Below are 15,143 nucleotides of genomic sequence, written 5' to 3' on the forward strand. Positions count from 1 at the left end.
AATGTGTGTCCCTAAGCTTACACACTACTTAACCTAAATTATCCTAAGGACAAACACACACAACCATGCCCGAGGGAGGACTCGAACCTCCGCCGGGACCAGCCGCACAGTCCATGGCTGCAACGCCTTAGACCGCTCGGCTAATCCCGCGCAGTGATATTTTATCTACAGCCAAAGTAGGCATGGATCCCCTTGCTACCGATTGATTTTCTTACAGCAGTTATGAAACGTACACATACGCCCCAGAATCGTAATTTTAAAAATTTTCATCCAAGTACGTAACAGGCAGGCATATACAAAAAAATAAACAAAAAAAGACTGGTCGTTGTGGCTAGAAATTCTCCACAAAGTTTGAAACTGGAAGGACTACACTAATGAACGCACACTTTACATTTAACGATGACAAGCAGCTTCCGGAATAGCGCTACAACGACGCATAATATGGCAGGCAATGATTACGTCGTAGCGTGAGTTTTGTAACCCCAGTACCGTTAGGTTTAGTGACACGTATACTCAGAAGACAATCTGCCGCGTTTGATTTCGCGCAACTTCATAGTGTGAAGCGTTGCATTTCCTGCAAGTGCATAGTAGCTAGCTAGATTTCGTTCCTGGCCACATCGTAGCTTATTTAGAATCTCGCGAAACTTGGAAAAGAATCTAATACCTCTATACAACTCGTCTGTCACTCTGACCTACTCTCCGCTAACTTGTAAGTTCTTCACACATCACTTTGTTCGTTCGAAGCAAGCGCGAATAACAAAGGAAGCCTCACACTCGTGGTCACTTATTAAGGTTGTATTCTACCGTCTTACGGCTACAAATGCTGCTAATTTTTTGTTTACAAGGGAAATCAGTAAGCGACTAGAGTTATTTTTCGGAACCGGTTTCAAAACCCAAAAGGCTGCCTACAAAATACAATGAAGTTGATATAGTATAACAAGACAATAGATTACCTATATATGTGTGTTGTAACAGTGACCGCATCGCCCCATGGCTTTCGTGACGTATCTTTTTCGGAGACAAGCCTTTATTCATGCATTGCGTACTTTTTGCTCGATTTAATTATTTTTGCCAGTTTATTATATGCCCCGAGGGAAGGATACACTAAAAAAGCAAAAATGTATTATAGTTTCATCTGATCCGTCTTGTCGCATAATAGTGAGCAATGAACCGTCTTGTTAGCCTTGTTAGTTTTTAACGGGGCAAGATTAACCCCTTATTCTGTAAGCACACTGCACAAAAAAATTGGCACCCCAGGAAACGTCAAGCTAATACTGTGTACCAACGCCTCTTGTTTTGTTAACGGTCTCAATTAGGCGAGGAAGAAAGCCCGCCACAACACGTATGCCCTGTCCAGCTGAAGCCACTCATTGACGGTTAAGTTTCGTAGAGCTTCCAATTTCCAGGAACGATAGTCTCTGTGTTTCACCGGCTTTTCCGTATAACACCAGATGCTTTCCGTGGGGCTTTAGAGTCATTAAGCGAGCCAGTCGAAGTGATATGTGGTACCAGAATGTACATCAAACATGGTACTTGTACGTGCAGAGCATTTCTAGGGAACGAGCTACCTCTGCGGAGGTGTGTGCGTGTGTGTGTTTTGTATGTGTAGTGGCGTGGGCGCATCCCTACCTTGTCATTTTCCACCTCATCGGTAACCCTATTTTCGGTATTGACGAACCACCATTACTATTGTCAGATGATACAGAGTATATCGGTTTTGATTCACACACTGCAAGTAATTAACTGAGAATGTCAACAGCAACATGCTATAGGTTCCCCGTGGGCAATGAGATGTCTACGAGACCAGCAAGTTGCTAGCAGCGAAGCTGCTGCATAAAAGTACCCTTCGGCCCGTACACGTGGACGCAAAGATTCTTCATTAACTAAATTGAACATCTGTTGAATATACGGAGAAGATGAAACCTGGGTTTAATGTCCCGTCATGCAATTAGAGACGGGCACAAGCTCGGATTGTGTCAAGGATGCGGAAGGAGATCGGTCGGGTCCTTTCAAAGAAACCATCCAAAAATGGTTCATAAATCTGGATGGCCGAAAGCGAGTTTGAACCGTTATCCTCCCGAATGCGCCACCCCGCTCCGGTAAAGACACGTATATCAGGGAGACTTTATATCTACCGTGTCATTATGCTACACGAACATTAACATATATATCATTGTTAGCAAACGAGCTCCTTCTTTACTTACGTTACCTCGAGGCTACTACGGTGGCAGGTTCGAATCCTGCCTTGGGCATGGATGTGTGTGATGTCCTTAGGTTATTTAGGTTTAAGTAGTTCTAAGTTCTAGTGGACTGATGACCTCAGATATTAAGTCCGATAGTGCTCAGAGCCATTTTTTTTATCTCGAGGTTAGGGGTCTGCTGTATTCATTATTTGCCAAATTTATTTTCATTCTGAGCCCTTCCGTCGGTACAGTCAACAACCTAAGGGAAGAATGTCGCGTGCACCATCTACCTGCGCATCGAGTAAACCTTGTTCAGTGTGTTATCGTATTTTAACTGTTTCTGCATGGCTCACCGACCCTACAGCGGTATACTCTTGTTCCTTGCACGCCTTTTTGGCTCCTTGGTCTGCTTGCTCATTTCGCCAAATTCCCACTCCCCTGCTACCCAGAAGAACGATACGTGCTTCCTTTGTTGCTGAAGAAGAAGTCGATTGTGTTGAATTGATTATAACATATTCTTTATTGGGTACGTCTATTGTAATGTTTGTAGAGCACTAAGTGAAACGTAGTTGTTAAAATGCGTGCACTCAGCCTGGTGGTCATCGCTTTTTCCGGTCAATATAAACTAAATGTGAATTTCAAAACAACCGATCCTTTATCTCAAAGCATAGGGTTTACGATACTTAGCAAACTGTTCATTTTGACCTTAAAGGTTGACAGATTCTCTACGAAAATTTCTCTTATTCAGTGGAAGAGTTCTAGCACCAATTTTTACGTTTTTTCCCCTTCTGAACGATATTATTTCACTGAGTGCAGGAGATTGTTGAATCAACTGCTCATCGGTTTTATTATTTACATAAAATTGCGTCTTCTCGGCCACTATATAGTATCCAGCAATGGGCTCAACAGATCGTTACTTAACATATAAAAATTTCAAATAGTATCTAACAAAACAGTCGTAGTGGCTTTCATTTGTTACGTCGTAATCATCATTTAAAACGCATTAATTGACGAAGGTCTCAAAAAAGAGGCTTGTAACCACCAACTATCTTATATAATTTATAATCACTTTAACGGCACAAATTTCTATCTTTGCATGGCATCGCAAAGTTTTCTTCTGTCAGTCGTTTAAGTTAAGCAGTGAACTGATATTACTATGGTTTTTCCTTTCCTTTTCATTAATCACAGCAGTCGTTGAAATTTACTATGCTTCGCCTTTCGACAAGGCGTCGACATTCAAGATTTGTCTCCATCTCTTACACTGCTCCTGCTTGGCAGAAGATTTCTGAGCGGAAATTTCGTTTTCCGAAAGGAAAGTGAATCATCAATCATTGTCGAGTATAAGACGACCCGCGTTCCGTTGTTTGTGGATAAAAACGCTGTCTGGCAATTTTGCTCATGAATCATTTCTGAGTATTATTTATGAGTCGGGCAATTTAAATTCTGAATTTTAAAGAGATTTGATTTTGTTTTTCTCACTTCGTCCTCGTATCAAACAAGTAAATGCCTTCGTATTTCGCCTGAGATACGATCAAACACGTCGGTGCTTTCTACCGAAGTTTGCTAATAAGCGGAACATAGCTCGTCAAGAGTGTGAGTTTGTAAGTAACGACGCGCAACTTCTAACGTTTACTGAACAGACGTTCCAGGTAACACGATACACTACCTCATTAAGCCTTTCAATAACACCTGGGACGTAGTAATTAACATATGTCATGCTGCAACAATTTCATGATATTACGTATCAGAGTGATTGGGCGCAGATAACTTCGCCGTTGAATTTCCACAACCACAAACAGACACTAAAGTGGTTTTATTACTGCAGAATTGTATCAACTTGACAAGCCTTGTTTAAAGAATTAATTAAAAGAGTCACATTGAAAAATAAATATCGGTATTTACATTAATGACAGGAGAAAAGATCAGAAACAGTCGTTACACACTGACTATTAAAGGAGTAGCCTGTAAGCTCAAAATAGTATTTTAGCCATTTTTAATTCTGAGAACTGCATGTATAAAAATCTTCTGACATGCTGAAGGGAGGAGCATAGTTAGAACACGAGGGCCGGAAGATTATCTACAACTTGTAAAGAAATTAGCCTGCAGCTGTGACAATCGAAGTACATGAAAGGGAAGAAGCAGTTGAGAATGAGATAGAGCAGGTATTGAAAAAAAAAAGTTAGAGACCAGCGATAAGAAATAAAAAGTTCGATGTTTGTGGATGCCACTGTAATTCTGTCAGAGACGACGAAGAACTTGGAAGATTAGTGGCACGGAAATTAGGATCTCGACGAGAAGTTGAAAGATGACAGTCAAAAAACGTTAAATAGAGGTAATGGGGTGAAGCAGAATTAAATCAAGTGATGCTGAGGGGGTTACATTAGATTAAGAAATGAGGCACTAAAAACAGTAGTCAAGTTTTGCTGTCTGGATAAGAAAAAAACCTGACGATGCCATAAATAAACAGGATGTAAGATGGAAACTGGCAATCGCAAGCAACTATTTTATGAAAAAAGAAGTATTTCAAAAACGGAAATAAGTTTGTTAGGATATCTTTTCTGAAGATATTTATCTGAAATACAGTTTTATACGAAAATGAACAATACGTAAATGGAGAGAATGAAAGCTTTTGATGTGTGGTGCTACTGACAACTCTTGGTGGCAAAACTTGACAGAAAGGAAATGTTAAAAGGACGCAACTTCAGGGGGCAAGAATTTCATAACCTGGCTAGGGAGTAAAGTGAGGAAAGTAAAAATTTTACAGTAGCAGTCAAGGCAAGATTACAGTACACAATTTCTAAGTTAAGATAGGCTATAGTCGTTGCAAAGAGATGAACAGAACTGCACACTAGACACCAAAACCAGTCTTCAGTATGCAGATGCTACATCTTCATACCTACGAGACTGGGCAATGCAAATGGCTACGAAAAACAATTTAGTATAACCATTGTGCCGATGGATATTCCTGTACTTGTCACGTTTATCTCTACATGTACTTAAAATGCGTCACACCAGCACAGCTTCCGTACCTGGTAAGCACTACACGTCAAAGACCCATACGTGCAACGCACACGACGCCTTACCTTCTCGCTCCTCTGCCCGCCATAGGGAAGCTCGATCGTGATCCAGGTGCTATCGTCTACTCCTTGCACCTACACAGGAAAATATAGTAAGACAGCACATGTGTGCGGGATACACACCAACATCTTCAAATGAGATAACTCTTCGTAGTGACAGAACCCGTAGAATAGGACACCGCATCCAGAGGTGTGAACAGGACAGAATATGGTCGAGATTTCACACGCAGAGGAAGTGACACACGTGCAGAGTGATGTGCAGAACAATTACGTGAAACGGTGGCAAAGTGGAAAATTCGCAAGAGATGGAGAAAAATCGGTGCGGCGTGCATTCCCCAACGATGTAATAGGCCATGAAATTTCGAGACCAGCAGCACTGCTAAAATACACTGAAGATATTCCACAAAATCGAGGGATTGTCTTTGAGGGTTCAATATCAGTGTCGTGATCATTATGATCATCATCAGAAGTAGCTATTTGGCATCCACTGCCTTTTATAGATTGTTCCATGCATAACGGTCTTGTGGAACACTATACATATTCAAAAGTATTCGGACATCATTGTGCACTGCGGAGTTGACCGCTACATGCTACGAGAGCGGACTTGACAATATGAAAGCAGGAGGAGAGTATTGTGTTATCACTAGCAGCAGAAGGATAGGTCAGGAGAGCTCAATAATTTCGAACATGGACTAGTGACTGGATGTCACTTGAGTAACAGATCCATCAAGGACATTTCTACCCTTCTACAACTAATACAGTCGACTGTCGGTGATGTGACCGTGAAGTCGAAACATGAAGGAACAATCGTAGCTAAACCAAAACCAGGCAAACTTCATGTAATGATGCAGAGGGACCGTCGCGTATTGCGGAAAGAGGTTGTAAAAAATCTAATGAAGTTAGGGAAAGGAATTTCTCGTCTGTTTCAAAATGCTACCAGCATTCCAGCTAGCGTAACGAATGTTCGTAGCGGGCAGCTCCTCATGAGCCACACATTTCTTGCGGTCGGCGCTGCACTTTTGATGACTGGAAACAAGTGATTTGAAGTGGTGTACCACGCTATCCCCAGTGGCAATCCGATAGAAAGAACGCTTGATACAAAGTGCATGGGCGATTAGCACTCCACAGAGCTAATTTGTAAAAACAGACACATGGTAAAAAAGTTCAAGTAGAAAAACTTGAATGTACGGAACACAACAGAATGGGTTTGGGGTTGGGTGACAGTATTAAGGTCACTAACTTATCAGACTGGACTGAGCTTCCAAAGAGGTTCGTATTAAGACCAGTACTGAAGAGTTGGAAGGTACGAGGCAAGTAGTATGAATGATATTCTTTACACGGCTTCTACTGACCCAAATTCATGAAGTTGCTTCTTCCCTCCTCGACCTCAGAGTTGACGTGTTTATGTCAACAGCCTTGTGGAACCTATAAACCCTTACAAATATGACCAATACTTGCAATAAATTGTTACTGGCGCTATGAAATCAACCAGTAGAGACCTTGACCATCCGGAACTAGAAAACAAATGTCTGCACGGTAAAACACAAAGTACTAATCAGTCACTCACTGCAGCCATGTGCAAAAGGTGCAATAATGTAAAATTATTTTCAAAAGATCTGTACTTGTGAGACCGAAAGCGAAAAGGGGGGCTGTAAATTTTGTATTTTCAGCTATTGTAAGTTCTATGTTCAGCATTAAATTCTCAAAAATTTTAAAAAAATAGATTCCTGTTCCTAAATTTGAGTGGTTACATATCTTCCAAGTTAACCCTAGACGTAGTGGGTGCTAAAGCAGCGTTTTGGTGCATTGTAACTCTTTAAAACCTTGATTTAAGCGTATAGATAAATGTGAAACCAATTTTGTGGTCATCTGCAAAAAGAAAAAAAAAGAAGATACCCAGAGTAACCAGAAAAAGAAGCATGAAGGGCAAGAAACAAACACCTTGCTATAAGTGGACTACGAATTTTAACTATCGCGTACTCCTACAGAAGGCAGCATTGGTCACAACTAGAAGAACCGTTCCCATAACGATATGTCTGGAAACCAATACTTGTTCAGATATAGGCCAATCTGTCCTCTCATTCCCGCCTGTCAGTTACGTAAAAGGAGACACTACAGCTGTGCTGAAAGTGATTACCAAGCATCCTAACACATCCTTCAGCCCTTCTTCGCAATGAATCATGCTCTCTTTCAAATACCCCTAGCTCCATTTCGATTGCCATCACGCTCTCTTATATCATTTGCACACTGCCGATGGATTAGCATCAAACAGTGCCTTTCAATGTCCCCAATGCCAAAAATACAAGGATTTGTCCGATGAACGGGAAGTTCATGCTACCGTGCCCCTTCTACCAATCCATTGCCAATTAAACATTGCGGCGACGTATTGTCGGTGATCTGTACAAAATAGGGTGGTGTCTTGTCGTGCGTGAACCACAGCCGTTGTTTCTAGAAGTCAACGTTCTCCAGCAGCGCTGATAATTCACCGCGTAGAAATCGGTGATACATAAGGGTCTGTCACCGAAAATTCGTGCCCATACACCAATATTGAAGCGATCCTGAGCCGCACCATCTCGACTCTCGAAGATTTCCATCTTCCATATGTGCGTATATTGTGACAATTTACTATGCCATCTCTGGCGTAATCTTTAAATAAAATGCAGGCCGTGAATTGTGGATCTTCAGTCAGGCATATCTCAACAAGTATTAGTTTCCGCACCTATCACTATACTAGTTTTGACCAATACTGCCTCTTATAGGAATATATGACGCTTTTTTCAACCACCCAATATAGTACGAATTCTATATAATATTCAGTCAATAACTGTTTTTTTCGCTACTTTCATATTGCTTTTGTAAAGATACATGTCGTCAAACTCTACTTTGCAGAATCGAATGACATTTTGAAATTAACTATTTGCTGTTCTCAGCTATCATCCAACGAACCCGTTTTGTAATATTTTACACCAGCGTAAAGACAAATTATTTTAAAGTTGAAAAGTAAAAATTAAAAAACTTGTTTCTACATATCCATCGATGTTTTAGAAGCCACCTTACAGTTCATGGCGGAGGGTGCTTATTCTCTGACGTGGTCTTGAAGCAGGTGCTTTATAAAAGCATTCGATTACATTGTTTTATCCACATGTTGCTTGCTTTAAACCAGATAATTTCACATTCGGATTCTGTTATAACATCACTAGTTATCAAATTCTACACGGCAATAAATACGCCGCCACCGCTGGCGTCTGGTGCACTGACGATATACAATCCAGTGTGAATTTAGTAGTTGGTTGGTTGGTTTTTTTTGGGGGAGGAGACCAGACAGCGAGGTCATCGGTCTCATCGGATTAGGGGCGGATGGGGAAGGAAGTCGGCCGTGCCCTTTGAAAGGAACCATCCCGGCATTTGCCTGGAGCGATTTAGGGAAATCACGGAAAACCTAAATCAGGATGGCCGGACGCGGGATTGAACCGTCGTCCTCCCGAATGCGAGTCCACTGTGCTAACCACTGCGCCACCTCGCTCGGTGAATTTAGTAGTTCGCTGCTGTTCACTTCTCTTTTAAGCCATCTTTCTGTCTATTATTACCACTGTTCTGAAGAGGCAACAAAGTTTACAGACAAATATTCTAAAATAAAAAAATCGTAACATTTAGAGTACTTGAAGTACAACCATTAGATTGTGTCCGAGGTATTTTTCTGTCTATATGATATGTTTTGCACTTCTACTGTTAATTTCCTACCAGAAAAGACACATACAGCCATTGAACCATAGCAGTAAAATTGCTAACCATTGTAATCGTAATTTCGGAATATCTGTTATTTTTGGTATTATGTTTACTTTTCCCGAATACAAACTGATGTTCAACACGTCTTCTGTTTTTCTTTATGTTGCACACTGTGCATCATGAGCGATTTTTCTATCTGCAGCTGAGTGTGAGCTGTTATGAGCTACCTGGGAGATTAAAGCTTCATGTTGGACTGGGCCTTTCCGAGCAAGTGCTCTACCAGCCGAGCTAACCGAATACGACTTCTGCCAGTACATCATCTTCTACGTTGCAAACCTCACGGACGTCCTCTTGGATAACTTGTGGGACAAAGATGCCAGGTCTGAACTTTAATTTGGCTCACGGTTTTAATCTGCCAGGGCATTTCATATAAGCGCGCATTACAATGCAGTGAAAATCCATCCTGGAAACAACCCCGCAGACTGCGGCTGAGCCATATCCCCGCAATATCCTTTCTTCCAGGAGTGCTATTCCCTCAAGTTACGTAGGAGATCTTCTGTGAAGTTTGGAACGGAGGAGTTGAGCGAATTTATTTTGCTATGATAAAAGGACTTATATCGATTTTTGTGTATTAAAAATACAATGGGACTGCTTCACTTCTTTCGAAGGTTTTACTAGAATTTTGGTTCTGTCTCACAAAAGCTTTTTTTTTTTTTTAAACTCAGATCTAATTCCAGAAGTTTACAACAGTGACGGAATTAAGCATCATAATCTTATGTTTATGAATGCATGCCAACATTGAATGTACTTGGCTAGGATATATGAATTTACTGATTTTGCATTGTGTATTAAAAACTTCACGATACTGCTTTGCTTTGATAAATAACAGTTATGGTCCTTGCTAGGGACAATGAATTTATAAAGTTTGCTTTGCTGTTTGGGTGCCTGATTATTATATTTTTATTTCGTTTTTTTATGAATAAAAATGTCTAGAAGACAGTCGAGTTCTTCTGAATGCTCCTGAATGGCTAAAACAGAATATGCAGGTTCTAGATTCGAATGAAGGCGAGACTTGCTGCAGCTCGAGAACATCATGCTTTAACTCGCTCTTTGGAAATGCCTTCCGAAAACGTCACTCACAGAGGCTTAAAGTTATTTCTCTGCAACGTAATATCATATAAGCGGGAATTCTGCTGGGAAGTAGTGCAGGCGAACGAGTTTTCATACACCGAATCCCACTTACTCCTAACAGTTTACCATTTCGCTTTAAACTCGTACAATGCCCAGAGAGCTTATGTTAGTCATGACGATAAACACAGCACAAGGCCGCACGCTGCACGTTGCGGGCTTGGACCTTATTGTCAGTTGCTTTCTGCACGGGCAGGTCTATGTGGCTCTCCTCTGTGACGGTGAAAGAAGCAAGATGTTCGCTGATGTCTCCAATCATACTACTTCAAACGTTGTAAACAAACAAGTTTTAGAAGTAAAAATCAATTCCACCCACGAAGTCTTGGTTACAACTATGAATAAGTATCAGGCCAACACTGGATCTCTTACAGGGTGTTTCAAAAATGACCGGTATATTTGAAACGGTTATTAAAACTAAACGAGCAGCGATAGAAATACACCGTTTGTTGCAATATGCTTGGGACAACAGTACATTTTCAGGCAGACAAACTTTCGAAATTACAGTAGTTACAATTTTCAACAACAAATGGCGCTGCGGTCTGGGAAACTCTATAGTACGATATTTTCCACATATCCACCATGCGTAGCAATAATATGGCGTAGTCTCTGAATGAAATTACCCGAAACCTTTGACAACGTGTCTGGCGGAATGGCTTCACATGCAGATGAGATGTACTGCTTCAGCTGTTCAATTGTTTCTGGATTCTGGCGGTACACCTGGTCTTTCAAGTGCCCCCACAGAAAGAAGTCACAGCGGTTCATGTCTGGCGAATAGGGAGGCCAATCCACGCCGCCTCCTGTATGTTTCGGATAGCCCAAAGCAATCACACGATCATCGAAATATTCATTCAGGAAATTAAAGACGTCGGCCGTGCGATGTGGCCGGGCACCATCTTGCATAAACCACGAGGTGTTCACAGTGTCGTCTAAGGCAGTTTTTACCGCCACAAATTCACGAAGAATGTCCAGATAGCGTGATGCAGTAATCGTTTCGGATCTGAAAAACGGGCCAATGATTCCTTTGGAAGAAATGGCGGCCCAGACCAGTACTTTTTGAGGATGCAGGGACGATGGGACTGCAACATGGGGCTTTTCGGTTCCCCATATGCGCCAGTTCTGTTTATTGACGAAGCCGTCCAGGTAAAAATAAGCTTCGTCAGTAAACCAAATGCTGCCCACATGCATATCGCCGTCATCAATCCTGTGCACTATATCGTTAGCGAATGTCTCTCGTGCAGCAATGGTAGCGGCGCTGAGGGGTTGCCGCGTTTGAATTTTGTATGGATAGAGGTGTAAACTCTGGCGCATGAGACGATACGTGGACGTTGGCGTCATTTGGACCGCAGCTGCAACACGGCGGACGGAAACCCGAGGCCGCTGTTGGATCACCTGCTGCACTAGCTGCGCGTTGCCCTCTGTGGTTGCCGTACGCGGTCGCCCTACCTTTCCAGCACGTTCATCCGTCACGTTCCCAGTCCGTTGAAATTTTTCAAACAGATCCTTTATTGTATCGCTTTTCGGTCCTTTGGTTACATTAAACCTCCGTTGAAAACTTCGTCTTGTTGCAACAACACTGTGTTCTAGGTGGTGGAATTCCAACACCAGAAAAATCCTCTGTTGTAAGGAATAAACCATGTTGTCTACAGCACACTTGCACGTTGTGAACAGCACACGCTTACAACAGAAAGACGACGTACAGAATGGCGCACCCACAGACTGCGTTGTCTTCTATATCTTTCACATCACTTGCAGCGCCATCTGTTGTTGAAAATTGTAACTACTGTAATTTCGAAAGTTTGTCCTCCTGAAAATGTACTGTTGTCCCAAGCATATTGCAACAAACGGTGTATTTCTATCGCTGCTCGTTTATTTTTTATTGCCGTTCCAAATATACCGGTCATTTTTGAAACACCCTGTAGGTAGTTTACTAAATAACGTCTAAAATGGGAAGAATAGATCCTAGGATACAAACGGAAGATCGGTGCCCAGTTTTTTCCCTTTTACTGTATGCTTGTGAAGTGACAGCAAAATCTGTGCAGTGTGCCTTGATCCGTGAGTTGGTGGCCAGCACTCCACAGAACACTGTTGTGTACTCACCCTGCCGGTCATGAGGAGGATGGGTTTGGGGGCGTGGCAGGCCACGTCGTCCTGCGTGGGCGTCGCCAGGAAGTCGCGCACCGTGTCCCAGAGCGAGTTGCTGGAGCGGGTGCCCTGCTGGAAGGCGAAGGCGCCGGGGCCGTCCGTGGTGCCCGCGCCGAAGCTGTAACCCATGGCCGGCAGGCAGCCCCGCACCTGCAAACAGTCAACAATCAGGACCACCTCTCTCATTGTGCTACGCCCTCCCCGTCAACTTGTAGAGCAATGCTAGTTTAACAGACAGTCCATGCTGTCTAACAGGAACGCAGTGGCTACGTGTAGCGAAATTCTTTTACTGTGTTTTCAGCTAAGAGTTACAAAAACTGCCGCGCGGGATTAGCCGACCGGTCTGAGGCGCTGCAGTCATGGACTGTGCGGCTGGTGCCGGCGGAGGTTCGAGTCCTCCCGAGGGCATGGGTGTGTGTGTTTGTCCTTAGGATAATTTAGGTTAAGGAGTGTGTACGCTTAGGGACTGATGACCTTAGCAGTTAAGTCCCGTAAGATTTCACACACATTTGAACATTTTTTGAGTTACAAAAACTGTGTCATGAACGGTTAGACTTCCTCGTACGTCATTATGAGGCACTGATTTTAAAACGAATAATAAAGGCGATAGTAAAACTCTGACTTCATTTCAAACCAAACCAATGTCTGTACACAACTATACACACTTCAACCCGTTATATACTAAGTAGCTTACCAAATGAACTGGAGGATGGACCTGCTAACATATGAGGCTCATTCAATAATTAAACAGACAAACATATACAGGTTGTCCCATCGCTATGAGTCACAGAACCACGAGACAGATACTGCACGATGGGTGACGAGAAACGGGGCAACGCTGCAGCTATAGCGCAAAGTGTCGACAGATGTGTGAAACAGTATAGACTACCCCATTATATAAGTTCGTAAGCTTTCACGGCCGGTGTCATTTCGAATAAAATAGTTTTGACTTTAGGCAGCGTCAATGTAAAACACTAAAGCAACTGAATTACGGATAAAATTATAAACAGCCGACCAGTTGCAATGGATAAAGAATTCTTTACCTAGGTTTCAACAAATTTAAATTTGTCTTCTTCAGAAGGTGGCAATTTGTAAAAACGGCGATGATACATCAGTCCATACTAATGTAAAATTGCCACCTTCTGAAGAAGACAAATTTAAATTTGTTGAAACCTAGGTAAAGAATTCTTTATCCATTGCAACTGGTCGGCTGTTTATAATTTTATTACGTGGAACCGTTGCTGTTGTGCAGCTATGTTTAAAATACTGAATTACGGATGTTTCGACCGACTTGCTGCGGTTCTCTTCATGGCAGTTAACTCCATCCGGTAAACAGGGACAGAACAGGACCGATAGCGTTGCACAACTTTGTAGTCTTACGTCATTAACGCTACCCTTCAGTTTCAATATCAGGCGGCAGATACGTTTACATTCTCAGCACCTTTCTTGGCTCACAACCACATAATGCTATGCCCCAGACGTGCATCATCAGAAATGTCTTCCTCAAATTAAGAATTATGTTTGATACTAGTAGATTTCTTGGTCAGAAACGCCCTTTTTATGTTCTCCTTGCTCCGTCCATCATGAGTTATTTTGGTGTGTAGGTAGCAGAATTCCCTAACTTCGTCTACTCCGTGATAATCAATTCTGATGTTAAGTTTCCTGCTGTTCTCATTTCCGCAACTTCTCATTACTTGCGTCTTTCTTCGATTTACTCTCAATCTATATTCTGTAGTCCTCAGACTGTTCATTCTAATCACAAATCACGTAATTCTTGTTCACTTTCACTCGGGATAGTAATGTCATCAGCGAATCTTATTATTCACAGCATCTCACCTTGAATTTTAATGCCACTCTTGAAAGTTCCGTCTATCTCTGTCATTTTTTCTTCGATTTATGGATTGAACGGTAGGGGCGAAAGACCACATCCCTACCTTATAAGCTTTTTAATCAGGGCACTTAATTCTTGTTCTTATATTCTTATTGTCCATATTGTCTATTGCTTCCGTTTTCTCCGAATTTCTAACATCTTGCGTCTTTGGACATGGCCAAAGGCTTTTTCCATGTCGAAAAATCCTAAGAACAAGGACTTAACTTTTCTTCAGTATTACTTCCATTATTAACCTCAACGTCAGAACTGCCTCTCTGGTGTCTTACCTTTCCTATGTCAAATTGATCGTCATATAAAAGATCCTCAGTTCTCTTTTCCTTTTTCTGTATATTATTCTTGTAAGCAGCTTGGAATCATGAACTGTTACGATGATTGTGCAATAATTCTCGCACTTATTGGCTCTTTCAATCAAAATAGGGTACTGTGTGGGTGATGTTCTTGCGGAAGGTCGGTAGTATAGCGCTAGTTACGTACACTCCACACACGAACATCAACAGTCTTGTTTTTCTCGCTTCACCCAATCATTTTAGGGATTCTGATAACATTTTATCATGTTTACTGCCTTCTTCCCAAGCGCTTTTAAATTCTCTTCTATCTCTTCCCTATCGACTCCTGTTTCTTCTTCTGTCACGTCATCAGACAATTCTTCCTCCTCACAGAGGCTCTCAATACACTCTTACCACGGATCTGTTCTCTCCCCTGCATTTAACAGTGGAATTCCCATTGCATTTTTAAGGTCACCACCCTTGCTTTAAATTTCGCCGAAGCTTGTTTTGACATTTCTATATGTTCAGTCAGTCTTTCCGATGGCCATTTCTTTTTCCGATTTCTTCACATTTTTCATACAGCCTCTTTGCCTTGGCTTCCCTACACTTCCTGTTTACTTCATTCCTAAGTGACTTGTATCTATGTATTCCTAAAGATCACCGAGCATTT

At 42.0% G+C, this 15,143-nt stretch overlaps 1 protein-coding gene across 2 annotated transcripts in view; it reads right to left on the reverse strand.

The window, feature by feature from the left end:
* LOC124775058 (neutral ceramidase-like) overlaps positions 1-15,143 on the reverse strand; it is a 486,227-nt gene that overhangs the window by 64,566 nt on the left and 406,518 nt on the right. For both annotated transcript variants that reach the window (XM_047249851.1, XM_047249852.1), the window contains one exon: positions 12,272-12,466. In XM_047249851.1, the coding sequence (XP_047105807.1) occupies positions 12,272-12,466 (195 nt within the window). The remainder of the gene's footprint in view (positions 1-12,271; positions 12,467-15,143) is intronic.

This window comes from Schistocerca piceifrons, chromosome 2 (assembly GCF_021461385.2).
Source record: "Schistocerca piceifrons isolate TAMUIC-IGC-003096 chromosome 2, iqSchPice1.1, whole genome shotgun sequence".
Lineage (NCBI taxonomy): Eukaryota > Metazoa > Arthropoda > Insecta > Orthoptera > Acrididae > Schistocerca > Schistocerca piceifrons.